The sequence below is a fragment of the Neophocaena asiaeorientalis genome, unplaced genomic scaffold, assembly GCF_003031525.2.
Source record: "Neophocaena asiaeorientalis asiaeorientalis breed wild unplaced genomic scaffold, Neophocaena_asiaeorientalis_V1.1 scaffold31, whole genome shotgun sequence".
Taxonomy (NCBI): Eukaryota; Metazoa; Chordata; class Mammalia; order Artiodactyla; family Phocoenidae; genus Neophocaena; species Neophocaena asiaeorientalis.
In genome coordinates, this window is record NW_020175320.1 from 810,115 (window position 1) to 837,580 (window position 27,466).

Here is a 27,466-nt window from a genome sequence, read left to right on the forward strand (position 1 = left end):
ACTCTCAGAGGATGCCCAGGGGCTCCAGAACCAAAGAGAAGACTCCGTGTGAGAACCCTGGACTAGACAGACCTGGGGGAGACTGAGTGCAATCGTGGCTGCAATGTCAGACCTCCTATTTGGAGCCAGAATGCTCTTCCCTGCCCCCCACCCCCCCGCAAGGCCCCGGGGACAAGCCACTTCACCCTGTGACCCCAGGGAGGTGAGATGTGGTGCTATGACTCTGGGTGAGAGATGCACGTACCTTGGGGCCAGCAGGTCCCTGTTCTCCAGCTGCTCCAGGCTCCCCCTGTTGCACGACAAAATTGGAGTGAAATGGGCACAAAGTCAGGTACACAGAATCTGGTGTCCCCAGATGGGCCGTGTGTTAGGGAACTCAAAGGGGGCCAGGAGGCTCGGCTCAGCTCAGGCTGAGAGGCGCAGGGCTCCCTATGCATCCCGTGCAGGCTCCACCCCTTGGGAAGCACCTCCACCGGCCAGCAAGCCCCTCTCCCTCCCAGCTCCCTCCAGCTTCTTGCTGGAAGATCCTTCTGTCCCATGTTAGTTGTTGGTGATTCCACCCATGTCCGTCTGGCCACCTCCCTCCGGTCTCCTAAGTCAGCCACCTCCTCGGGAGCAGGGACCAGACCCTCTGCCCCTCTTTATTTCTATCCTGCTCGAGGAGCAAGGGCTCAGAAAGTTTTTGCCAATTGCCTGGGTGGTTGACAATTGCCATGGACAGCCCAGGCGGTTCCTGTCTGCTGGTGAAAGACCCAAACTGTGGGAGGAAACACGGGGGCCAGGGCAAGGCATTAGAACACCCAGCCTCCTGGAGCAGGTCGGGATGGGGGGATTTTTTCCTGCTGGAAACAGGGCAGAACTGTGGGGAATAAATGAAAACGTGGTGTAAATTGTGAAAAGCAAACCATAGTTCCAATTGCTCTGGGATAACGCGAACACTGAACACATTTCAGAAAATCAAGACAGAAAGTAAAAATAAAGGGAAAACAAGCCCTTTAACATAACTCAACTGCTGCCCACCCTGCCCAGCTCATGGAGCCTCGCCTCCAGGTAACCTGCCCTGCACCTCCCCAAGCCCACAGCCTTTCAGTCACAGGGCACCTGCGAAGGACACAGCAGCACCAGGCTGACCCATCCACAGGGAGTAGCTGGAGGGAAGTGGGGCTCCATCTTTACCAGTGGTGTGGGAGCTAGCAGAAGCAGGGGCTCCGGGTCTCTCCCCAGCCCCAGCGTCCCATCCCTGGGCCTGCCTTTGCCTGGCCGCCGTCTCAGTGGAAGTTCTCCAAGGCCCGAGGCGACCAGGAGAGATGGTAGGCACGAGTCATGGCCGTCAGCCCTGTGCCTGGAGGCCCAGCGGCAGGACGGCCAAGACTCTGTCTCTCTCTCTGAACTCCCAAGCTGACCCTCATCCTGCAGCTCTTAGATCTGGGGGCTCCTGTACCTTGTCTCCTTGCCGTCCTGGGGCGCCCGCCCGGCCATCAGCTCCAGCTTCCCCCTGGGCAAGAGGAGAGAGAGAGATGGGTGAGGCCACACGGGGCAGCTGGGACTGCTGCTTCAGGGGCAAAAGATGGCCTTGCTATTGATGTTCTAGTAAGTGTCTCTGGGTCTCTGTCTCTTTCCCTGCTGGCTTCTACTAACTCACCCCATTCCACCTGTCTGACTCCTTCCCACCCTTGCTTGGGCCCCACCCAGGTCTCACCTCCTCCTAGCAGCCCTCCCTGACTACTCCCTTCCTCCCCTGGGCTCTGCGCTGCCAGGTCCTCCTCAGGTCTTGGTTAACACACGCGTGCCCAGTTCTGTCGAGGCCCCTAACTGTGGACTGCCACCAGCCTCCAGGGGCAGGAGGCAGGTCATCTTGGAGGCTGGAACTCTTACACACCTCATCAGGTCCTGCCTGGAGGACAGAGGAGAGCAGGAGGGGCCTGGGCACGTGGGGACGGGGTGCCCAGGAGGCCTAGGACAGGAGGAGCAGGGAGAGGTAGGAGGTAGCCCACTCCAAATACTTCATTCATTCAAGATTTTGCCTGGTCCTGGAAAGAAGACATGAGTCTGGGGACAGTCTTCTAGCTTTCCCTTGCTTTTGTCCTAGGATACAGGGACAAGAGTAACCAGATTTCCCCAGCCCCAAATCGAGACCCAAGACGCGCCTGGTATCACGCCCTTCAGGGTCAGCGGGACAGCCTCAACACCGGGCATGCCCTGGAGGCTGGGTGCTCGTGCCAGGGAAGCTCTGTTCTCACCACAGTCACGTGGGAACGTGGTGCTGAGCCCGAGACCCTTCCTGCCACTTCATCTTGCCTGTCTGTGGGGTTCCCTGTGGCCCCCTACACTATATTCCTGTGAATTGTGGGTTTGCTTCTCCTGCTAGATGGTGGGCAAGCCGAGGGCAGGTTCTCGGCAGCTTCACAGCCCACAGCAGCCCTTGATAAACGTCGGGGGAATGAATGCGGGTATTGCCTCAGATCACGCAGAGTAATCAATCCTTTCCTTATAAGCTAAGCAAGACACCGCCTTATTTCCCTGTGCTGTTAAAATAAACCGAGCAACGCAGGAGGCACCTGCCTCGCAGAACTCAAGTCTTACCACTGCAGCTTGCACCCTCTGCAAGGAAAGTGTGGGCAGCCCCATTTGTAGCTGTCCCACTGCTGCAACCGCACCTCCCCGCAGTGTGCCGCACCAGGTGGGCCCAGCTGACCCCTGACCTGCAACTGATTTAGAGCCTAAGCTAGGGGCCTTTCTGGTTGTCCTAAGACCTTGTAGCCATTGGTCCTTGACTCAGTTACATCATAGCCATTTGAATCAATGGGACCATCCATCTGCCCTAGAGATGCTTGGAAGCAGAAGCTTGGTCCAAATGACCTTTCTAGAATCCACTGGAAAAACCACACAGAGCAGGAGAGAAGGCAAGGTGCCCAGGACACGGGGTCCCCCAAATGGACTAAGGATAAAGGCCACAGGCAGACATCTGCCTTGAGCACTGATCCCAGGGAAAGACTCACCTTTGGCCCTGGGGGCCCAGGGAGCCCTGGGGGCCCAGGCTCCCCTCTGCCCCCTCCAATGGAGTTGCCGGCATCTCCCTTTTCTCCCTGGGGGTGGAAGGCAGAGTTACCATCACTAACTCTGGAAGAAGGTGGTTGATCCCTGTCTTTTCTCCCCTCACAATTCGAAGGAGTGAAGGCAGCAGACTGCCTCTCAGTCTATGCTGAATGTTGGGGGACATTAAGGGACTGTGGGCTCCAGGATGGCCTTCAGAAACCTGGCTGTGGGATTTGAGGAGAGAATGGAGCTGGTTACTGAAGGAGAATGGGTGTAGAGCTAGAACAAGACACCCATCAGGACCAGGATCTAGAGCAGTGTTTCTCAAAGTATGTTCCCTGGAACACTCCTTCCACAGGTTGGGAATATTCGAAACATGAAAAAAAGGGGTCTGGTGGCCAAACAATGTTGGAAAGGCAAAGTGAAATGAAGCTTCGCAGGCTCTTTCACTGCAGGGTGCTAGGAGCCTCTTAGGCCAAGGTGCCCATGACTCTCTGAGGAGCCTGTTTTATTTATTTAAATTTTTACTGGAGTAGAGTTGATTTACAATGTTGTGTTAGTTTCAGGTATACAGCAAAGTAAATCAGTTATACATGTACATATGTCTACTCTTTTTTAGATTCTTTTCCCATATAGGCCATTACAGAGTACTGAGTAGAGTTCTGAGGGACCTGTTCTATATAGCTTTCCCCACACTTATTTGACCCAAGTCTATTTTTTTTTTTTAAGTGGAATATCTTACAGAGCTCACATATGGTGGTGCAAAGAAATCAGACCAGGTCATAGCTACTAAATTCTTTGAACTGGGGCATTTTTTTTTTGCCAATCAGGGCCTCCCATGTGGAACCCCATGCCTCTGTCCCCCAAAACACAATCTGGCTGTGTTCCAGCTGCTTTCCCCCAATCTGGGAGGGACACCTCCAGTGCTGGGGCCCGTGTGAATGTGCAGGGCTAGGAATGTGGCTGGGGATGGACACTGGGGCCTTTACACAGAACCCACCATTCAGAGCTGGTTGCTACCCACCTTCTGCCCTAGGAGGCCGAGTAGCCCAGGGGGGCCCGCAGCCCCCTTCTCACCCTGCGGAGGAAATGCAGACAGTTTGGGTTAGGAACTGTTTCTCCGGGATGTTGGCGAAGGCACCAGCCCTCCAGCGTCGGGCCTTGGCTTTTCTCTCTCGTCTCTCTGCCCCTGCGTGGGCTCTTCTCGGAAGGACTCCACTTCCGGCTGGACCCCATAAGGGACCAGACTCCTTCCTTGGGACACTTTACCCTGGTATTGTTATCCTCCCCATCCTGTGTGGGTGGGGCCCTCAGCACTTACGCAGGGAGAGGGGCCAGGAGCATTCAGTCACTTTTGGGGGTCTCCTGGGGACAGGTGAGCAGTTCAGAATGCCAGTATTTGGGAAAGGCTTTTTTAAACCGCTTGGCTCTTTTTTATGTTTGTAATGTCTAGCAATTAGATACCCCTGGTCTCTAGGGAGAGCTTTCCGTCTACCTCCTCCCTACCTCTAGGGAGGACAAAAACTATCGAACCAGAACTTCTCCTTTGGAGGAATATTTTGAGAAGTTTGCCTCCTATTATGGGTTGAATTGTGTCCCATGAAAATTCGTTTGTTGAAGTCCTAACTCCAAGTATCTCAGAATGTGACCTTATTTGGAAACTGGGCCATTGGAGATGTAATTAGCTAAGTTATGAGGTGGGCCCCTAATCCAGTATGATTGGTGTCCTTATAAAAAGGGGAAATTTGGACACAGACATGCATATCGGGAGAACACCGTGTGAAGATGAAGGCAGAGATTGGGGCGATGCTTCTACAAGCCAAGGTGCCAGCAAACTACCGGACACTAAAAGAGAAGCACGGAACAGATTTTTCTTCACACCCCACAGAAGGAACTAACCCTGTCAACACCTTGATCTCAGACTTCTGTCCTCAGAACTGTGGGACAATACATTTCTGTTGTAGAAGCCACACAGTTTGTGGTCCTGTGTTAGGGCAGCCCTAGTAAACGAGTACCCCTCCCTAACTAGCTTCTTCCTGAAGAACACTTTTTCTCCCTTATGGCGCAAGTCCCAGAGCCCTGCTCTCATTGCAGAAAGGAAGGGGCTCCGAGACTGTGGACGACCCCTCACTGTAGCAGTGACACAGCCACGTCCAGCACCCAGGTCCGCCTTCTACGCCACAAAGACTTCACTTTGATTCAGAGCGTCCAGTATCAAGAAGGCCCCTGCCTGGCCAGCATGAGAAGCCCCACTCTCCATAGCCCGAAGGCTGGTGGTTCTCATAGGTAATAATATAAATTGAGGACCCTGGGGTTATAACGTGCTCACATCTCAATGAACTTTTCAGCTGGAGCCACAAAAGTTGCCACAGCAAATCTTTAGCTGTCTTCCCCTTGCCACCTGCCCTTGGGTACAAGCTGAATGACAAAATGGCCTGTAGCAGGCTAAGGGAGGAGAGGAGGGGCAGATAAGGGCCCAGGTGATGAGAGGGATGTGAATCCTGAGGCCCCAGCTGGCCCTGCTGTGCCTGGGCTGTGCCTTTGCCTTTAGCTGGGGCACCCCCTCAAACAGGCCAGGTCTAAGGGAAAGGGTGCGGTCCTGCCCTACAGAGGTCCTGGGGGATGGGGGTGGGGGGAGGGAAAGCTTCCCTTCCTTCTAGGCTTTCCTCCTGGGTACCCAATGGCTTTCAAGGAGAAAAGCTGTGCTCTTGAGTGTGAATTTCCTGAAGCTTTGCCAGGCCATCGAGGCACTCCCTTTTTCCTGGAGACACATGCACCCACTGCACACTGCAAGCAGCACGCCAGCCATAGGGGTGGGGCAGGCAGTGGGGGACCAGCAGAGGCCAGGATGAAGGGAGCACACACTCAAGGACACGGTATCCTACCCTCTGCCCCGTCTTTCCCAGCAAACCTGGGGGCCCCGGCTTCCCTGTTGCTCCTGGGTCTCCCTTTGGGTTAAGAAGAGAAAGTCACTGATAAGAGGATGGGGTAGGGGTGGTGAGGGGTACGAAGGGCAGTAATCATAGACCAGTGTTTCCAGAATACTTGCCTCGTAAGACGCTCCTCTTAAAAAAAGAATGCCCTGGTCAGAAAGTTTGAAAATGCTGCACAAGACCCTGCATTTTTTTTTTTTTTTTAGAGTTTCCCAATGTATATTTAGCATAGTAAAGGCTCTGAGAAGGCCTGCAGTAAAGACACCTGCGTAATAGTTTTAACCCTGCATTTCTCGAATGTATTTGACCATGGAAACTTTTTCTCATGTTACATCTCTTATTGTCCTGGATGAGAGAGACAGAGCCCTGTGGGTACAGGGGACCACAGTCACCACTGGAGCTGGTGTGAATGCAAACCAGACCGCTGCCCAGGCCAGGATCCAGGGAAGTGGGGAGGCATCTGCAGAGCATTCCTGAGGAGCAAGCCCCTCCCCGCAAGCTCTCCTCTGCTCAGTCAGGTCCCCAGCCCCAGGCTAGCCTCGGGGGACCAGGAGCAAAACAACAGCAGCCCCTCCCACCTCCATCCCACACCTGACACCACCTGTTGCCTCTGTATCAGTACCTTGGCTCCTGGGATCCCAGGCTCACCCTGTGTAGGAAAAAAACAAGACTCAGGTAAAAAGAAATGAGAGAGCGAGAGTGAGTGAACGCAGAAGCAGAGGAGTGAAGGCATCTGAGGGTAGGGGAAGCGTTTGGCCAGCCCAGGGCTTCCCGCTGCCTAGGACTCGGGCCCCTCCTGGACTGTCCCTTATTCTTCCCCCAGGTGAGAGAGGTGGCAGGTGTGAGGCAGCCCAGGAGGAGGGAGAGGACGGAAGGGACATTTGCTTCTGACACGGTGTCCCTGTAAGTGACCTGCTGGGAGATCCACATTGAGCATTTGTGCTTCCAGGGTGTCTCCTCCCATCTGCTGAATTAAAAAAATTTTTTTTTTTGCTGTATGAGGGCCTCTCGCTGTTGTGGCCTCTCCCGTTGCGGAGCACAGGCTCCGGATGCACAGGCTCAGCTGCCATGGCTCATGGGCCCAGCCGCTCCGCGGCATGTGGGATCTTCCCGGACCGGGGCACGAACCCGCATCCCCTGCATCGGCAGGCGGACTCTCAACCACTGCGCCACCAGGGAAGCCCCCATCTGCTGAATTTTGGAGTGTAAAGCAAAGTGCTAGGTTCCTTTCACATCGGCAGGCTGGCAAGACCTTTAGTTGAGGCTGGTAAACCTTTGCCACTTGCTTGCAAGGCTTAGTTAAACATCTGTTGTTCCATCTGTGCATCTGGCATAAATGTTGCTTTAAGAGAAATGGTTCTGAAACCTGTCTGCTCCCTCCTTGGTCCAGTGGCCACCCAATGAGCCCCTGAAGCCCAACTCTGTCCTCTCTCCATCCCTCCCACCCTGCCCCTCAGGTGTTGAGTTACAAGGTCCACTGACCTTCATCCCGGCCACAGCAATTCCAGGAGCCCCCTGGCAGAGAGAAGGAAAGGCATGGGGACTTTCTTACCCAGCGGGAAGCACAGAGGATGTGGCCAGCCTCCTCTCCCAGCCTCTTCTTGGGGAGATGTGAGATGTGGAGGCTTCTGCCTGCCCCCAGGCCCACAGGGAAGGGGGTTGCTGAGCTTGGCACAGAGGGAGTGGGTCCGAGGAAGAGGCTCTGCACAGCTCAGCTGGGCTCCCTGGGCTTCCCACCCACCTGCTCAGCCCCTAGACCCTCCTGGGGGACTTAGAGGGCACTGTGTCAGGCAGCCCATGGCTGGGCTAGAGAGCGGCCTCCCTGGGTGGGATGCGGGGAGGGCTTCTTGGGATAGGAAAGGAGGAGGAGGAGAAAGGGGAGAAAGGGAGAGCCATGGGGAAGGGGACAATAGTAGATGGCCGAGTTCACCAAACTCCTGGACCCTGAGGGTGCCCGTGGGACTCTCCTCAAGGGAGCTCTCTGGCCCTATGCCCTGATGGACTGGGGAGTGGCTGGGAGTGAACTCCATTTCCTTATCAACCCAAGACCACCAACTTTGAGGTAAACAGGCTGCCAAGCACACCACTTAGTAAATTCCAAGTGAAGGTGATTTTTAGGTGGTTCCGATTCCCACATGGGTCTCAGAAGTGCAGCCAGAGCTGGGGGTACCTGAAAGGACTTTTTTTTTTTTTTTTTTTCGGTACGCGGGCCTCTCACTGTTGTGGCCTCTCCCGTTGTGGAGCACAGGCTCTGGACACGCAGGCTCAGTGGCCATGGCTCACGGGCCCAGCCGCTCCGCGGCATGTGGGATCTTCCCGGACCGGGGCACGAACCCGCGTCCCCTGCATCAGCAGGCGGACTCTCAACCACTGCACCACCAGGGAAGCCCTTGAGAGGACTTTTATGACCCACAGTTGCCCACAAGGAGGCCTGGCCATGTCGGGAGGGCACTGCTGAGTGATGGTTCATGGGCCAAAAAGGAGCACCCCTGCCTGGAAGACAGGCCAGGCAGCAAAGGGGAGAGGACGGGAAGAAATGTGCACCCCATCTCCAGTCTTTACAGCAAGACAGCATGCGGGAAGGGAAGGAGCGGGGAGAGAGGGCTGGGGCTGGGGGAGCTGCCTGGGGGTGGCGTACCTTTGCTCCGTGTTTGCCCGGCATCCCTGGCATGCCCCGTTCTCCCTGAAGGAAGAAACAAGAGAAACAGTGAGAAGAGGACCAGACTCAGGGCCCAAGGTCTTGGCCCTGGAAGCGTGGCCTGCAAGGATGTCAGTGAGAGTGGTTGCTGTGGAAGCTTGGGATGACCGTCCAGCCCGTGAGGAGCTTGAGGTCCCCACCATTGCCGGCAGCCACAGTGGGCCACTCTTCTCAGCAAGGTGGACCTGCACAAGGACCCGAGTCGCAGACCACAGAGCAGGAAAGAGCCCCAGAGAGAGGCCCACCAGGAGGAGCCTGAGGCCAGGGAGGGGGAAAGCGGACTTGCACAAGGTTTCCTGCCTGACGGGGGCCTGGGCTAGGGCCGTGGGCCTGAGCCGCCCACTTGGCCACTTGCCTACTGCATACCTTCCCTCCCTCCCTGGCCTGCTGCCTCCTGCCCATTTTCACTCTGCACGTTTGCATGGGTGGTACTGCTGGCTGAGCCAGATGGGGCTACGGCCTCTTCTCTTCCCTGGGGTCCTCTTCCTTCCAGGTTCCTTGAGTCTAACTCTTCCCGAGGACATAAGGGCTTTGGCCCCAGGTCGGGGAGGCTTTGGGCGGTGGGGGACTGTGGATGGAGGCAGGGCGTGGCCCGGAGCCCACCCACTTCTCTGCACTCCTGGCCCTGCCTGGCCAGAGGCACCAGTCACGCGGCTGCTCCTCCAGGATATCACACTTGGGCTTTGCTCTACCATCTCGGCAGTGTCCTGTCTTTTTGTGTAACCGCTTTACTTCCTGGCGAAAATGCCAAATCTAAGGGGAGGAGTGGGCTCAGGAAGGACAGGGAGTGTCCTGTCCTCCTTGGGAGGACACACCAGGAGGAGATGGGGTTGGAGGTGACAGCCAACAACAATTGGGGGCCGAGAGTAGGTGAGTCAAGACTTACCCGCTGTGTCAGAGGGGGAGGGGTGCAGGGGAGGAAGGAGGCCTTTGTCTCCACGAGTGGAATCCCAAAAGAAGTCCCAGTGTAAGCCCCAGCCAGGGCTCAGGGTGCTGTGCAGCACGCGTGGTAGCAGCTCAGACCCTGTGGCCTGGAGGCCACGCTGCATACCCCACAGGCAGAGGGGGAACATGGCCCCACCTGGCCTCCATCTTTTCAGCTGACCTCGTCCCTTCCCTGACATCTTACAGGAAGCCCTGGTCCACCCCTCTCCTTGCAGAGGCTGAAGCTACTTCCAACCTTTCCCCTCCATGACTGGGCCTCCACGCTGGCATCCAGATAAGCGTCCAACACACAGACTGGACAGTAACACTCCTGTACTTTGACACCGCCACCGCCCGGCACTGACTGTGGCAAAGGGGCCAGGCTCCTGAGCATGGCATTCCACCCCAGCTCCCTCCTGGTCTCATCGCCTCACATCCTGACACCTACACTGTTTCTCTGGAAACATCACCCGTTTTCAGAATTCTCTGCCTTTCTGCTATTTCCTCTGCTCAAAACCCTATTCACCCTTGGGGTGCTGGTCAAACACCAGCTCCTCGTGAAGCTTTTTGCTCTGCCCATAGCCCAGTGCTGGTTCCTCAGTGCAGCGGGAGCCACTGTGTGTATGTCACCTGTATACACAAACCATGTCTGATAGGGACGGCTTCATCTCCATCCTCTTTGGGTCAAGTCTCTGAATTCTGTGAAAGGCCCAGAAACTTTAGCTCCAAATGCAGGAGCCCTCCCTCACCCGACCCCACCAGGACCCCTGAGCCACAGGCAGGGGTGGTAGAGCTGGACTCAGAAGTGACCACAGCAGACAAGCTGGTGCCCCAGGTCTGCCTCAGGCACTAAATTCTGGTAAATCCCTCTTGTAGGCAAGAGTGGAGAAAGGCACAGCCATTTACTCTGTCTGTTATGTGTCTGGCACTGAGTTAAGCCTTTACATCCTTCTTCTATTCAATCTCTAAGAATCCCCTCTGATCAGTGAGGGAGTGGATGTTATTCCTGTTTCACAGGTCAGCAAACTGTGGCTCTGGAAGGCTAGGTATGATTGCCAGTGTCACACAGAGCAGGGATTTGGACACAGGTCTTTTGTCTGCCAAGTGCAGGTACCAGCGACTGGTGCTCCGTCGCTTCTGTTAAACACCCTCTGCAGGTCAAAAGCAGGGCAAAGCCCTCTCTTCTGGATGGCCCTCTGGTCTGTGCCCCATAGGGGTGAAAAGTCAGTGCTCAGGCCAGGGCTGTGTCTTTAACCACAGGCCCCAGGGAAAAGAGCTGAGCCCGGCCGGCCTGTGAGCACAGTTCTGCTCTACGGCCAGCAGAGGGCGCCACAGGACTTCACCAGAAGTCTGGCAACAGTGGCTGTAGCGTGCCAGCCGAGGGCCCCATCACTCTTTCCTTTGGAGGACCCCTGCTCAAATTCCAAACAACCCAACTGGGTTGACTCAGCCCCGAGGACACCAGGCAGAGTTCCCTGGGGGTGGGGAGGTACAGGTGGGAGGTCAGCTTGGGCGTCCCTGACTATTCAAGGATCTCCTGTTTGCCCCATTTTTCCTCTTCCCATCTTTCCCTCAGCTTTCCCCTAATACATGTGTCCTCACCTTCCCACCCCCACCGAGGGAGCTGGGCGGGGGAGTCAGGAAAGGCTGTCTGTGGAACCCTGCATAAGTCACTTCCTCTCTCTGGGTCTGCAAAGAGGGACTGGACTAGACCCTTCCTACCCACCCCTGCTCCTGACAGGCCAAAGCCGAGGAGCTGACACTGGGTGTGTTGGCAGTTCCGGAACAAGGCTCCTCGGGGGAGGGAACGTTAGCTCTGTGGCTCTACGAGGGGCTCAGTTGGTCTCCTTCTGCTCCGGAGGACAGCCTGGGATGCCTCAGTAGGGGAGGAGGCTGGGGTCTGCCCACGCTCTCCCATCTCCACGTGAGCTGTGCAGAGCAGAACCCTGGGAGTGAGGGTTTCCAGGCTAATCGGGGTTGTCTTCAGCCCATGATGGTTTGTATGTAAAGATGCAACCGCACACTCCAGGGAAATCTGGGCCCCTCGCAGCCTCTAAGGAGGCAAGCCTCCTCGTTAGGGTGGCTGACCTTTGCCCCTTCTCTCCCCTCTGGGTCAAGTCTCTTAATTCTCTAGGTGACCCAGGCTCCCTTGATCCCCATCCTGGGGCCTCCCTCACTTCCCACCCCTCTGCTGGGCAGGAAGCAGGGGTGGCCCCGGCTGACCCCACCCTGCGGGCTCATTGCACTCTCACCAGTCTCCTTCTCCAGGGCTTGTCTCCAGGGGCTTGCCCCAGCCTGACCTCTGAACCGGCGGCTGGGCTCATTCTGCACCAGAAAACATTGATTCTGGACGGTGGGAGAGGTGAGAGCGGGCTGAGAGTCATGATCAAGGGCTCCAGGGTGGCTGAGGGCAGGGCATTCATTTGCAGGGGTGGTGGGATGGGGGACGGGGAGCATTTCCGGGGCCATTGCTAAAGGGAGGACATTGACACACTGTGCGCACAGAGCTTTTCCTCATGGCATGGCTTTGCGAGAGCACATCTAGAGGCTCCTTCTTTCCCATTTCACTTCGTAGAAGTTATTTTGTTTAAAAGGTTTAAGTTTGGAATTGTCCTAAATTTAGATCCACTGACTCACTAATGTCTTAGCTGGGGAGGGAGAGCTCATAGTCTGCCAAAACGCGAGGGCCCCAATTTACCTCCTGTACCTCCTGTCCTCCCAGCAGGGAGCTCGGCCACCGGATCCGGGCCATCCAGCAGCTGGGAAAGTGGGCGCTCCAAGCATTTCAAAGGGTCCTGCCCCAGATGCATGGAGCAGGGGCAGTGGTCCCTGCTGTGGAACCTGGCCTGTGACCCCCAGGCCAGCCCTGCCCTGCCTACCACCTGGGAGACTGGCTCTTTAACCTTGGTGCCAAGAACCAAGGACGCTGGCTGGCTGGCCTGGAAGGGGTGGATTCCAGTCTTTGTGGCCAAGAAAGTGCTGGGGTGAGTACAGGTGGCTGCTCTGAATGACCTTGAAGGCCATCCAAGCCCCCACTTTGATGATGCCACTGACTCCAGCTGCCCCTGTCCAGAGTTCGCACCAGCATCAATAGGTTCTCTATTCTGGTTCCGCTTCCAGGTGGGAGGACGCATCCTTTACCCAGAGGACAGGATGGAAGCGAGCTCCTTGGAGCACAAACGGGTCGTGCTCTACTCTCTTAATTGGTGATTTACTGTTTGTTGAACAAGCGGGGCAGGGACTTGGCAAGAAGACATAGTCTCGAAAGAGGTGGGGGGCTTCCAGGTCAGCTCCCCAGCTGAGCAAAGGTCAGGCCAGAGGAGCAGGGGGAGATGCGTAGACCTCCCTAACATGAGGCTCCCGCTGCGGCCCAGCTGCGGGTGAGGAGGGCCCTGGGCCTGAGCAGCTCCACACAGACTCTTTGTTCTCTGCAGGGAAGAAGTATGGGGAGTGGAGGGCTGGGGGGAGGCCAGCAGGTGACTCAGGCCTTAAGTCTGGACCAGTGCCCTTTCCCGGGTTGGAAAAGCTGGGTGAGGAGGGCTGTCTTCCTCTCCCCTAAAGAGTTCCCAGGACTCCCATCTGGGAGAAAGGCAGCGCGGCTCCCTCTTCTCTGCCCTAGCCAGCTCCAGACTGGAGAGGCCTGGGACCGCGGAAACGCCAGGTCCTCCGGTAATTAGGGCCGGCAGGAAGTGATCCGGGGAATTACCGGGGTCAGGCGCCCCACCGAAGGCCAGGGCTTTGGAAGGGCGGCTGGCTTGTAATCTCGATTTGAGATCAGTTGATTTTGTAGTTAGTTCCAAAAAGAAAAGTCAGCTCTAATTAATCTGGGGACTTCGGAGTGCAGGAGAAACAGGGCCCAGAGAGCACAGGCTGGGGGCTGGAGTCTGGCGGAGCGGGAGTCCCATCAGCCCCCAGGAGGCCTCAGATCTGGGGCCCGTGTCTCAGCTCCCTGATCTGCTTTAATTGAAATGGTCTGGATGCCCCCGCTGGGAATTCATGGCTTTGAAAGCAAGCGCTGTCCCCACTCCAGAAGGCTCCTGCGTCCACGGTTTCCATCTGCATGGAGTGCTCGGCTGCACGTGAGTGTGGCAGGGAGCCTGGGGTTGCCCAGGTCCTCTGGGAGCCAGGGGGTGCAGGGAGGTTTCGACAGCTGCCTTCTCCTGGCTTTACTGGAGGTCCTGGGACCATGCCAGCTCCCTGGGGAAGCATTCGGGTGGAATCAGTGCCAATGGGCAAAGCACTCCCCTTCCTCGGTTCTCTGACTAAAACACACCAAGTACCCCAAGGTCTCTGCCTTAGATGCTCCAGGTCCTGCTCATAGAGAGCCTGAATCCAGCCACAACCTTCTCACAAGAAGGAAAACAGCCCAACTCCCTCGTTCTTTCCATCTAGTAGAGGAAGTGGGGGTCTGGGAGGGGAGGTGTTTGGAAATCATGGGTCCCCCCAGGTTCATAAGACCCAGGTAGTAAAGTCATTTAGAACAAGCCTTTGGGGCCAGACAGATCTGGCCTCACTGCTTTGTAGTTGTGGCCCTTTGGGGATTCACCTCTGTGAACCTTGGTTTGCTCATCTGTAAATTGGGGCTAAGAATAAAACCTCCCTCATAGGGCGGTTATAGGGTCCAATGAGGTGAGGCAAGCCAAGTGCCCCGTACAGCTTGGCACGAAGAGGCCCAGTAAGGTAGATATAATAATACTAGTTATCGCTCGACAGAAGCGTGTCCACCCACATGACGCCTGGCTCTGACCAGCAGCTCAGGACGATCCTGCCCTTTTGCAGAAGGACTGAGGAGGGGTGAGAGGTGGGCGGGGTGGGCGTGCTTCTGCTCCTCACACCCTTGCTCCAGTGCCCTAGCCAGCCGGCCACAGGGCCCATCGGATCTCCTCCCCAGGACTCCGTTTCTGGGGTGCCCCGAGCACCCGCAGTTACAGCCTGAGTGAGCACGAGGCTCTCGCAGCCTGCCTCCTCTGGTCTGAAGACACACAGCCTGCAGCCTGCAGGAGAGCTCTGGCCCTTCATGCAACCACCAAGGCTTAACACCCAGACCACCACATGCGTCAGACTCACCCCCCACTGCCAAGATGGGTGGACCAGCTCTGATGTGCTTAGATATAAGCTCTCACCAGGTTTTGTGATCCACACACAGTCTGACAATACTCGTAGCCTCTTGAAAGACAGCCAAGGTTGTAATGTTTTAAACACACTTTGCATCTTGCAACATATTTAAAGTAGATTGGCCTCATAAATTTGGATCAAATAGGTACCACGTGGGCACACAACAATACTCACAGTGTCCAGGACGCGGGGCTGGGGCAGCACAGGGCCTGCGGGCGACCCCGGGCTGTGATCTCAAGTAGCTGGTGGAGACGCTGCCCTGATGGCCTGGCTGGCCTTTGAGAGGACGCCAGGCTGGGACCAGCTGCCAGGGTGGTGGTGGTGGTGGAGGATGGAACTAATCATCAGTAAACCTCACAGGATGAGAAACGTCTTTGCTGAGAGTTAAATTCCACCCCTTACTGAAAGAAGGGCCCCGCGTGTGTGTCAAGTTGCCGGGACAGAGCAATGGAAGCAGATATGGAGGATCCATCAGTTACCCTGAGGGTCCCCTCATGCCCTGAACACAAGCGGCGTCTTGGGGCCTCTGTCCCAGCTTGGTGTCCCCAACCAGCAGTACAGAGTGGTGGGTGGGAGCAAACTCATTTTCTCAGCATCTGTGACCAAGCTGCCCTTCGTGTTGGTACCTCCAGGCCTCATTCCAGGCAGAGAGCAGAGGGGGAGGAGGAGAGAGAAAAAGAGATCTGACAGACACCCCAGAAAAGAGCCTGGGGGCTAACCCTCCACATCCCAGAGAAACCACAGGGGAGGGTGGTCTGTGCACAGATGGCTTAGCCTGGGGTGAGACCCCCTGAGCAGACATTCACTTCTGCACCAGAGCAAGATGACTGCCTTCCGGGTTCGGACTCATGAGACCTAGCTTCCAATGCCAGCATGACTGTTCACCAGCTGTGCAACCTTGGGCAAAGTATTAACCTCTCTGAGCTTCTCATCTAGACAGTGGGGATAATGCGCTCAAACTACTGGGCCGTGGTGAGGATGAGTCAGAGAGGGAGTGAATGGACTTTGGCTAAACCAGAGATGTGAAGTATTGCTGCCCTTGTCCTTGGGCACCAGACTCTTCATCTCAGAATTCTGACAGGAAGCAAACTGATCACTGGGGCTGTGGCAGTGGGACGGGCACTCATAGCCTCCTGAGAATTGCTTGACCTAGAGGAATGACCCCCAAGTCCTCGGGGGCAGACTCTTTGCTGCTGGCCATCGGTCTCCAGTGCACGCCCTCTGGCCTCTGTTGGACTAGGAGGCTGTGGCGTCGGGGATGACAGGACAAGGGTCCCTGCAGAGTGAGGGCCACCATAGAGACAAGGACGCTGAGACTACCCAGTGCTCCAGGAGCGCCTACTGAAAAGTCTCAAGGACAGGCTGGGAGGAGAGGAGGCAGCAGGAGCCTTCCAGAAACCCAGAGAAGCTAGCAGCCTCACAGCCCCTCCGGATTCCAGGAGAAGAGGCCGTTGTGGAAGGGCAGGGGGTGGTCCGGCAGAGAAAGAAAGAGTGGGGAGCATGAAGGAGAAGGGCCTTCTCAATTCCTCGAGAGCCCTAAGAGCACTGATGCTTCTGACAAGCCCTGGATGCGGATGAAGAAAGGCCTGGACTGGAGGGGCCTGATCATCAAGCCAGGGTGGGGTGGCGGGCTGCTCCTCTCTAGGGGGTATGGAGCCAACTCTGTTCTTAGGAAGCTGTAGCTTCCCTGAGCTGGAAGGGATTTTAGTCCAGTCTCCCATCTGACACAGAAGGTTCTCTTAACACATCCCAGACCCATAGTTATCCAGCCTCTCCTTGAATACCTCGGGTGACAGGGAGCTCCCTCCTTCTCAAGGTAGCCATCTATACTGCTCTACCCTTAGTCACGCACCCTTCCATACTCGAGCCTTCTCTAGCAGCCCTGAGCCTTTTCTCCCCAGAGCAGGCTTCCCAGAGGTCAGAAGCTGCCCCTCCATCAGCAGGACCACACTAGTTTTCTCTGCAAATTCAGTGCAGCCAGGGCTGAATGATTCTTCCCACAATCTGAGCCCAGAATTGCCAAAATCATGGAACCAGGCCCTCTATCATCATGACACCCCAGCCCCAAGCTGACGCCTCTCCATCCCCAGGGCAGCAGACCCCCAACCTCCTTTCTGGATGAACTAGACTTCCCGTTGGCAGGAGAGTGCAGACGCCTACCATAGTATGGATGCCAGCTGAGGGCATCCCCTTGATCCCGGGGGAGACTGCCGCCCTGAAGCTTCTTCACAGTTTGAAAGAGCTGGTCTGGCTGCTAACGGGAAAGCCGACCCCGTGCTGCATCAGGAGAGGCAGTAAATGCTGTGAGTCTGCGTGAGTGGGTGGAGGCAACCTCGGGGGCTGTGATTTCCACTTCCTGACACAGTACAAACTTCGCAGTTTATGCAGAACTAATGAAAGATCTCTTGGGTCTTGCCATTTCACCCACCAAGCACCTGTGAAACAATGCGGCGACAGCAGCCGCCTGATCACAGAGCTACATGGCATGTGGAATGTGCTTCTCCAGAGTGGTTCTTGCCTTTCCAGAATCCCTCCCCATCCTTGTCCTGCCTTTCTGTCCTGTCTCTCTTCTTCTCCAGGAAGGCGCCAGAGCCTCCCAGCTGGGGCCTGGAGGGCGGGATGGGCTCCTTATGGCAGGTGGTAGGTACCCTGTGAAAGACCCGGACCCGGACTTGAATTCCTGCTCTGCCACTTAGGACACTCTGGGCGTGCCTCATTTTCCTCATCTGTTACATAGGAGAAGAACAGTGTCAGCCTCCTAAGGTGGTCTTAGGATTAGATGTGATGCAAGTCACGTTGAAGGACAGCCTGGTACACAGTAGGCATCTAGTAAGTGGTGCCTAGTATTAAAATGATTTTTATGTTATACAGTCACTGTAATGACCACCTCTGGGCCTCTGCTCAAATTGTTTTCTTGTCTAAAATGCCATTTCCCTTGAAATCTGCTGCTTGAAGGACCACAGTGGTGGATTAAAAATGGCCACAAAGGCTTTGCCACCATTGGACAAGAGGAAGCAGAGGCTGAGTCCCCCAGCCGCACTGACTTGCATGCTTTGGCTGTGTGGCTTGCTTTGGCCAATAGGACTTCAGAAAATGTGATGCAAGGGATGTTTTTGAAAAGCACTTGAGCGTTGGGACTCACCCGTTTTGAAAGCTGACCTAGGCCTGCCATGCTGTGAGGAAACCTCTCTGCCCTACTGGGGCTGAGAGGCCACGTGGAGGAGAACAGAGGTACCCAGCCCACAGCCAGGGCCAACCCCAGGCATGTGGAAGAGGCCATCTTGCCCCCTCCCCACCCAGCCTTTCCGCCCAACATCCCATGTGACTGCATCAGTGAGCCCAGAGGAGATACAGAACTCCCACATGGCCAAGCCACAGAATCCTGAGAAAGAATTGTTTTAGGACAGTAAGTTTGAGATGGTTTGTTACACAGCAATAGATAACCGATAAAATTACCCATTCACCAGGATTAAGCTCAGAGGCTGTCCCTTCTCAGAAGACTTCCCAAACTCCTCCCAACCTAGAATTAATCTCCCTGCAGGCTCGAGCACACACACAGCCCCGCCCCACATTGACACAGCACTTTGCAATGGTAGCAGTTAGCACAGTCTGCCTTCACCAGGGTTATTTGTACAGGAATCCTGTCTCTATGGCCTGTGAGCTGCCAGAGAGCAGGGTTGGGACCCTTTCATATTTCCCACCATGCTCAGAAGCTCTGCCTGGTTCCCACATACTAGGTCCTCAGGGGGGCCAGTGAGAACCTGGCCTGCCTCTGTGCAGACACAGCCACCCAGGCTGGCGGGGGACACACTCCTGGGTCTGAGGTCCAGCAGGGCCACTGACTTGCCCAAGACCCTTCCCCTTCTGAGCCTCTTCCTCCCCGAGGTGGAGACATGAACCCCTGTTCAGCCCACCTCAAGGGTTTCGAGGCTCCCGCTGGTATGTGTGCAAAAGTGTGTGTGCGTGACCAAGTCCGGACCCTGTGTGCACTGTGGTGAAGCCCCACTTGGGTTGTCACGGGTTGGGGGGGTGGGGTCCTCCGCTCCACTCCTTCTTACCTTCCGGCCGTGGTAGCCCTGGATCCCCGGGTCTCCCTGGGGGAACCAAGAGAAGGCCATTAGAGGGGCTTTCTTGCCACCCCCTTCATATTACCATCCCTCCTCCTTCCAATGACTCCAAATCCTCTGACCTCCACCTCCAGCCATCCCTGGAACAATAACAGGGACTGTTCTACTCTTCAGAATGAGTCCTTGCCTTGCAGAGGCAGAGGAAGGTGGGAAAGGTCAACCTGGCAGGGGCCCAGGACACCTGAGGGTCAGTTACTGTTCTACCACGGACCCTCTGTGGCACCTGGACAAGTCACTTTTCCCCAGGGCTCTAGCTTCTGCATTTGTGAAATGGTTGGCTGCGATCAGTGCTTTGCTACTTCTCATCCCTAGAGCCGCAGGGACTCCAGCTTCAAAGGGAGATTCTGTTTGACATCGTGGGCTTCCAGATAAGGTTTCCAAAGAAACCGGATGACCCTGAAGGTCCTTTCCAGTTCTGGTCCCTTATGAAATGCTGTTTTACTGGGATGTTGTGACAGCGTCCTGGGCATCACTTTTCCAACTAGACCATAACCTCCTTGGAGGGCAGGGCCGCATCTTCCATACCAGCCATAGCACTTGCTTGGCCTGAGCCCACAAAAATGCAATCCTTGCGGGACCCAATCAATTTCTGAGTGGCGTTTTTGGAAATGAGCCACTCGTGATCCTTCTCTCAGCTGAGATCCCCCTCAGCTCCCTTCAGTGCCGCCTCCCCCTCCCTCCTGCAGGGAACTCTCCCGCCCGTTTGATGCATCACCCAGAGGGCCCTCACCTTTGGTCCAGGAGGCCCAGGTAAGCCCTGCAGAAGCAAGAAAAAAGGTGAGTGGATTCCTCTGGCAAACGGTGGGGGCTCGTCATGTTTCCACTGGAGGCTGTAATGGGTTCTGGACGTGCTGAAGAACAGATCCAGAGGGTCCTGGAAGGGTATCTGAAACCTGCTGAGGGAACGTGGGGACAACAGGCTCATGTCCCTCTTTGGAGCCACATGGGCGCCGTGGGCATCTCCGCTGTGCTCGCCCACTGGAAAGTAGGTCAGTGGCATCATGTGAGATTGGCAGTGTGGTTTGGTCCAGATTCCCACCCACCCACCTCCTAACTGGAACCGCTCCCTGGAAAGCCGACCTTGCCCAGCAGAGCCTGGGTTTTGCCTCTGGCCCTGCCAGCCTGTGGGGGAGCCCTCTGTCTCCTTGCCCCACCCCTGGGGCACAGTGAGCACAGCAGCCAGCGCGGGGGAGGTGGCATGGGCCCCCGCGGGAGCCCGAGGGAGAAACAAGGGAAGGCGGGCTCCGGCGTGGTCTCGGGCGTGGGTCTGGACGGCAAACACTGCCTGGAGAAAACCATGACGCTTGAGTCTGGTCTCTTTCAGTTGGTTTAAAAACATGCTTTCTGGTTTTTCTCTTTATAAACAACCTAACAAAGAAAACCACCTGGCTTGGGTTCAGTGATCGGGAGCCCAGTGTTTGGGCAAGGGCCGTCAGTAAAGAAGTGAATTTTGAGCCTTGTTTTTTGGTTTTCTTGGCTTGGTTTGTTTGGTTCAATTCCCTAAATTTCACTTCCTTTCAGGTTTTCTGTTTTTGCATCTAGAAACCCATGGAAGTGAGACTAACTTCCCTCCCCCGGGTTCTGGGGAGAAATCATGGAAATATTTAAAATTCGTTACGGGGATCAAGCTGAACAGGAGAGCCGGCTCCCAGCAAGTTAGGTTTTCACTCTGCTGGGCCGCCTTCTGGCCAAGATGGCAACCCTGGTCTGCCAGAGCTGTCGCCCAGCCTGGGGGGACCCTACGTTGAACCTCAAGCTTTTTGGCAGCTGGGGTAGCTGAGGGCCCAGATGTGAAGCCAAGTGACATGGAATGTGGCTGTACTCTTCGAGGGCTATTTGGCAGGGACACCCTGACCCAGCAACTCCACCTTTGGGAATCTATCACCACGAAAGCATCAGAGATGTGCACATTTATGTTCAAGAATATATGGAAGGGGACTCATTAACTACCTTGTAGACAGACCCAGCAGTCCTAAAATCCACATCACAGGAGACTCCTGACTTAGGAAGGGGCATGGTTTACGATATTAAGGGAAAAAACTAACAGGATACAAACAGGATGTTATATTATTCAGAACATCATCAACGTGGAAAACGTTTATGTGCAGATCTAAGGAGAAAAATGGCAAGTACTCTGCACAATGTTAATGATGGGGAACTCTGGATATGAGAAAGCATGCAATTTAAGACTTTGTCTATGTTTCAGATTTTTCACGATGAATGTGTGATGCCTTTGTCATAAGAGAGAAAAACACTTTTTTAAAAAAAGCCACGTGGAAAAAACATTATCAAACAGACTATGTCCTTAACCCCCATCCCTCCAGTAACTGCTGACGTTAGTCTTAGCTCTGGGTGGAGAACCCATTTTCTCCAAAGAAGTCCAAGGCCCTGCTAAGTTATTCTGCCCTGGTGCTTTCTTGCACTAAATTGGGCTGAGAAAGAGTCGGGGCTTGGCCAGGGCTTACAAACAGATGACTGGTGGACACTGGGACTGACCTATTGCCTGGTCTTGCCTGGTGGGGTGTCTGTTGGCCCCCCTGGGCCCTCCCGGCAGTGGTCCAATCCCCAGGCTCGATGCAGGGCCCTCCTGGCCGACCAGACGTGTAACTTGGCTGGAAGGTGGCCCAGGAGTGGAAGCCCACACATACCAGCAAAAGAATGTCTGTTAGCGACGCCAGGCAGTCAGATGCCCCCTTGCTACCTCCTTAGAACACACTGTGCCCAACTCAGGTTTTCCTAATCCTGGGGGTCAGGAGACAGCCATCAGAATGGCCCTGGGAACTTTCTTTCCAAGCTCCTGTCTGCTGAACCTGGGAGGGGGCGCCTATTCGTGGTGTCCTCCCTGGCAGGCAATGACTGGAGTGGAACACATGGTCTCAGGATGTGTGTTCAGAACCAGAGTGTAACGGGTGTGACAGGGACAGACAGCTACTGCAGGGGCCAGCCACATCCAGCAGCCTTGTCAAGTGTTTCTGCCTGTTCAGTGGGGACCCAGGTTCCCATGGGTTATGAAAGGTTTGGAAGCTTCCAGGGAATTCCTGGGACAAATCTCAAAGGAGAGGAAGCAGTGGAGAGTGGGAGAGTTACTTACGGGTGGCCCCATGGGCCCTGGCAGTCCTGGGGGCCCCAGAGGTCCACTTGGTCCAGGAGGGCCTGGTGGGCCTTGGATGCCGGCCTGGCCCTGTTCACCCTGAGGTTCGTGGAAACAAGTGTTAGAGAGAGAGCCCCAGGCTGCAGAGCGGTCCCGCCCCAGTGCCATGCACCCGGTGAGGCCCTGCCGTGGGCTCTGGGGGAGGCGGTGGTGGGGTGATGGTGATGGTGCTGTGGTGGTGACTACATGCAGGGGCTGGTGGCAGTGAGGAGACGGCCAAGACATTAGCCCCCAGAGGAGGGGCTTCCAGAGAGGACTCGCTGCATCAGCTGCTGGTCCCCAGGGCAGAGCTCTGCTGCGGTGGCAGAGGAGCGGGTGAGATGCGCCCCCGCCCGACCGATGGCCTCTTCCCAGCCTGCTCAGATGGCCAGGGTACAGCCCAGGTGGCCGACAGCCTGGGCGTGTCTCGGGCCCTCCCTCTGCGTGGCGAGTCCACTGTCTCTGCGCCCTGGCCTCCTAACTATCAAACGAGAACAGCTGCTCCTTGTTTCCTGTCACTGCTTTTTGCTGTCTTTCATTATCTGGCCCAGAGGATCAACTGAGATCCTTAGGTCAAAGGCCACAGAATTTTGTTTGGCTCACCAAATAACTGGGCAAGAGATTTTATGTAAAACATTTGGCTTCTGATGAAAAACTGGGAGCCCTGGCCAGCTAGGCCCACATTCCCAGGGGGCTGCCGTCAACTGGGCTCTCCAGCTGCCTCAGGCCTGTCCGCATCCCTTCTGCCTGCAGCCTGCTTCTGTCACTTATGTGATTTGTACCTGACCTCAGGGGACAGCTGAGTTTTGAAAGTGTAAAGTGCTCTGTGCCTCTCTGGAGTCTCTATTATTATTCCTTTGCTTTATCCCCCAGCCTTTGTCACCCACCGTGCATGTGCCCAGGGTAGACCCAGGGCCCAGGGAGGTAGGGGTGGGATCATGCTCCCCGGTCCATGTGACCCAGATCTTGGGGCTGAGGACCAGCCTGAGTCATCCTAGATCTACACAGACCAATGTCATTATGTTATTTTCCACGTGACCTCTCCAGGGAGGGTCTGGGCTCAGCTCTTGATGGGGACCCAGCCCTGCAGACAGACTAAGGCAGAACAGCCTGGCAGGTGTGAGCGCTCCAGGCTGGGATGCAGGGAGACCCAGGCGGCCAGACTCCAGTCCAGCCCACCCTTCCCAGTGTGATCTCAGTAATCCTCTGTGACACTGCTGCTTCCCTATGTGAAAAAGGGAGCTGACAATGCTTACTGCAAACTCCACAGAAGAAAACGATGATTACAAATAGGAGTGTACGACCTCACAATGAGAACGAAGGTTTTAGCAGCATCTGCTTGAATCATCTCTCAGATGGGACATCCTAGGGCAGATGCCACCAGCAGTGCCACTCTGGGGCCTGGGGCTGCAACCTGCCACACCCTTTGAGAAGCCACTTAAGGGCTCAGAGTGTCCCTGGTGGAGAAGGCAGGTGCAGAAATGGGCCACAAGTCCAATTCTACAGAAGAAAAAACTGAGGCTCAGAGAAGTTGAGCTCCCTAACCAAGGTCACAAGAAGAATTTGGGGGGAGCCAGGACCCAAGCTCAGAACTCCAGACTATTCCTATTCATTCCAAGTAAGCCCCCAGCAAAAACTGCTCACAGTCTAACTTTCTGCACTTTGGCAATGACTTCCAACACCGTCTCCTAAGCACATCGTGTGTCATATAAAGTTTCCTCTTTCAACTAATGTTAGACCCGATGTTTAAGCTTCTTATAGAGCCTGTGAAGTCAATATTGGTTTATTGATAGGAAATGGACAAGCCTTTTTATGTCCCACCATGGCTGACAGCATAAAAACCTTATTCTCTAGGCAGAATCTGCAGCAGGCAGGACAGGGGCCCCTATTCTTCTCTCTCCTTTGCAAATCAGGTCAGGGCAACACAAAAAGTTCTGGCTTATCCACCTCTTGCTCTTGAAAAGGGAGGCAGCAACATGCCTTGGCCCCTCCTAATTTCTTCGTCTGTGAGGTGGCGATGATGCCACCTCCACTGCCGGGTGGCCCATGTCGGATTACATGAGATAATCCATACAGAATTCTTACAACACTGCTTGGGACCCAGCAAGGGCTCAACACATAGCGGCTAATGCAACTAAGGCCAGGAGGTGGCTGCTGGGGCTTGAGGCGAATGGCTGCTCTGAGAGCAAGGACTCGGCTCTCCTGAAATGGGGTCTGACACGGGTAGGGGTGGCTGAGATCGGGGTGGGCCTGGTGCTTCTCTGAGCTGCCAGTGGGCCCCCTGAATAGCCAGCCTTGGGCTAAGCGCTCGGAGCACGTGGAGGCTCTCAGGATTTGGCTGGTGTAACGGGATATGTAGGCTTGGGTAGCACGTGTGTCACATGTCCCTCTGTATTTTTAGCTGTAAATTGGAGTGATTTTTCAGCCTTGTTCAGTCAGGTGTCTGAACATGCAGGCCCCTGGGCTCCTGAGTCAGGCCAGATGGTGGCTCCAGGCCCTGCTGTCAGGTTTTCAGAGAGCATCTCAGAGCCCTGCCACTTCCAGCACCCCTGTGGCCTTGGGGGGAAACCCCTGACCCCCAGTGTAAGGAAGGCTACGGGCATGGGTGGCAGCCATGGAATTCCTGGCCTGGCATCAAGCTGCAATGCCTATGCCTGGATCCCTGGGTCTGTGGTCTCTCGTTCTTTGTGATCTGGTCCTACCCCAGCCTCCTTGGCTTAGTTAGGCAGGAAGAAGGGAGCAGTTGCTCACAATGATTACACCTGTCAGTTGTGGACTACATCTCCTCTGCAAATTCCCTCGCTTCTCAAACTCAGGTTACAAGTGATCGGATGCTAAGCAATCTGCATTTCTAAATATAAAGGGTGTAGGTCCAAGTGAGAGAGCTCTGGACGTGGGGTCTAAAGACCTGGCTGCCGGTTCCCGTTCTGCCTCTTGTTGTTTGTGCGACCTTAGGTACAAATTCACCTCTCTGAGCCTCAATTTAATTCTAGCACTATGCCAGGAATTATTCCCAGTGCTCTACATACACAATAACCCTAGGCAGTAGGAACCGTTATTATCCTCATTTTACAAATGAGAAGCTGAGGTGCAGAGAGGTTAAGTAACTTGCCCCACATCACACAGCTAATAAGAGAAGGAGAATCTGGGTGCTCTGCAATTTATTGGCTGTGTGACCTCAGGCAACTTACTTAGTGTCTCTGAGCCTTACCTCCCCATCTGTGAAATAAGGATGATCATGCCTAATTCACACAACCACGGAGAGAATTAAATGAAATGAGGCCTGTGAAATGCATGGCCAGTGGCCGGTACACAGTGATGGCTGTCGTCAGTAGTAATGGTGGGGTAGTAGTTGTGGCTTCTGGGCCTGGGAGTTGTGTATTTCCACGTCTACGGCATTCGTGAGTCCATTTTTGTCTAAATTAATGCAACGGGAGTGCAGTGAGATTCTCCCTTCACCTATAGCCCCAGCTGGACTGACAGGGACCAGAGACTCGCCAGCCCCTGGGAAGCCCCACGTGGTCTGGGAAAGGGAGGTGTCTACCTGGAAGGTCCGCCTTTTAATGACTGGGGGTGCAGCCAGCCGCACTGAATTGAGGAGAGGCAGCAGCTGAGGAGAAAGATGAGTTGGAAGGCCAGAGGGCAAAGGCCAAAGATCGCAGGGGTTCAGGAGGGTTGGAAGTCCACCAGGATGGCAGGGCGGCCAAGAAGGAGGGAGCAGAGGAAGAGAGAAGAGAGATTAGCGAGCGTGAGGCACAGGAGGGAGGGCGTGGGCGGGGCGCTTGATGCTTGTGGGTGCAGTGCTGAGCTTGCCCTTAGATGGCACCCCATCCCTGGAAGGAGGCGGGCCCTTGTGGTATTGGCCAGAAGCACTCCCCGACTGGGAGAGTGGCCCCCCTGGCCAGACCTGCCCTCCATGGCCAAGCTGGGTCACAGAGGCCTCCTAACATGCGGCCCAACATTGCACTGACAGCCCCGCCGGTCCCTGGTCACGGACAGAGGCTGCTGGGCTGAGGGGAGCAGACTCCGAGGCTCTGGCTTGGGAGCCACAGGACCACCCTAAATTGGTACTTGAAACCAGGCTGGTGTGTGGCGAACTCTGGGTTCTTTTTTTGGCTAAACGAGAAGGGCTGGTGTCAGCGGATCTGGGGAGGATGGTCAAAAGCAGAGCCAAGCCCGATCCCGAGGGTGTGGCCAGTGTGGGCACCAGCTAAGTGCTACTGAGGTCTCACCCTGGGGCTAGTGGGCTTGGAAAATAGACACTGGACAAAGACGTCTCTTGCATGTGCAACCACTTTTTTGGGGGGAGGCAACTTGCAATCATGTTATCTAACGTAATTTTCATTTCTGGAAATTCTTGCTGTTTCCAGACTCTCAACCCATGGGTGCTGAGCGCTCCGCTTTCGGAAGAGGTTAGGACCCACGTGAAAAGAGAGATGGCATATAATCCACCTCTCGTTTTTGAAAGCATTGTGACTCACAGGAGGCCACTGGGATGATTCGAAGCAGGGGCCGCCTGGGCTGAGGATGCACCCAGCTAGGGACCTGGGAGCCCAATCGTGGCCTTTCCAGGTCATTGCTGCCCTCATGGGCGGCCCCATCCCTCCCACTGTGGGGCCTGCGGACGTGCAATGTTGGGCTCTGCATCTAGGGAGCCTCTAAGCAGAGGGGCCTGGAGACCTTCCAGAACCTACAAACCTTCAGGGTAATTATCTGGTTGGAGCGCAGAGCTGCTAGAGACCTGCTGAGGTGCTCCTGGTGTTGGGTAGGGGTGGAGGTGGAGACAGGGCAATGGGGAGAGTGAGTGCCAGGCCCAGACACCAGCTCCCCGTCCCAGGGCACCCCTCCTCCCCCTCCCTCCCTGGGGATGCTACAGGCTGGAACAGGGGCCCGGACCACCTGGATCTTGTACCTTGCAGGCCAAGAGGCCTGCCACCCCCATCAGGTCTGCAGTCCCCTCAGAAAGCCAACAGACGCCTTGCCCTAGGAGGACCCTGCTTTCCTACCCACTTCCAGATAAACAGAAGGTGCCAGCTGCCTTGCCCTGCCCAGCGGCTGGATCCCCAAATCCACGCTCACCCGGCCTGACTCGTTACCCACACTGGCGCAGCCATACCCTGGGCTCCTCTGCGCCCTGTGGCCCTGTGGAGCCTTCTCTCCCCGCCAGCTCCCTCTTCTTGGGTTGCGCTGAAGGGCAACCGGCCCCATGCGTTCTCTCGGGGCTGATGACACACTGTCAAAGCGTCTAAGTTGTGTTGTCTTTTGTGCTGGGGGATGCTGTCTTTCTTTTGGGTAACATAACAATCCTGTGAGCCCATCGCTTCAAATAAACACAGCTGACCTTCTATTATTGTATCAGGATCAGGCTGGCCGGAACACCAGGGCCCCTGCTTCCCTGCAGCACATGCCGCTGACAGGCTGGCTCTGTCTGTGCTGCTGCCGGCCTGTGCCCCCCGCCCAGTCTTGGCCTCCCCCCCACCCCAGCCACTGAAGCTGAAGCCTG

At 55.6% G+C, this 27,466-nt stretch overlaps 1 protein-coding gene across 4 annotated transcripts in view; it reads right to left on the reverse strand.

Moving 5' to 3' along the window:
* The window catches only part of COL13A1 (collagen type XIII alpha 1 chain), a 278,117-nt gene that overhangs the window by 30,849 nt on the left and 219,802 nt on the right, over window positions 1-27,466 (reverse strand). For 3 of the 4 annotated variants that reach the window (XM_024765520.1, XM_024765523.1, XM_024765522.1), the window contains 11 exons: window positions 26,662-26,718; window positions 21,925-22,023; window positions 19,564-19,590; window positions 18,765-18,800; window positions 8,608-8,652; window positions 7,452-7,484; window positions 6,592-6,618; window positions 4,061-4,114; window positions 3,000-3,086; window positions 1,442-1,495; window positions 245-289 (listed from right to left, as the gene is read on the reverse strand). In XM_024765520.1, the coding sequence (XP_024621288.1) occupies window positions 245-289; window positions 1,442-1,495; window positions 3,000-3,086; window positions 4,061-4,114; window positions 6,592-6,618; window positions 7,452-7,484; window positions 8,608-8,652; window positions 18,765-18,800; window positions 19,564-19,590; window positions 21,925-22,023; window positions 26,662-26,718 (564 nt within the window). The remainder of the gene's footprint in view (window positions 1-244; window positions 290-1,441; window positions 1,496-2,999; window positions 3,087-4,060; window positions 4,115-6,591; window positions 6,619-7,451; window positions 7,485-8,607; window positions 8,653-18,764; window positions 18,801-19,563; window positions 19,591-21,924; window positions 22,024-26,661; window positions 26,719-27,466) is intronic. The other variant, XM_024765521.1, reaches the window with a different exon arrangement.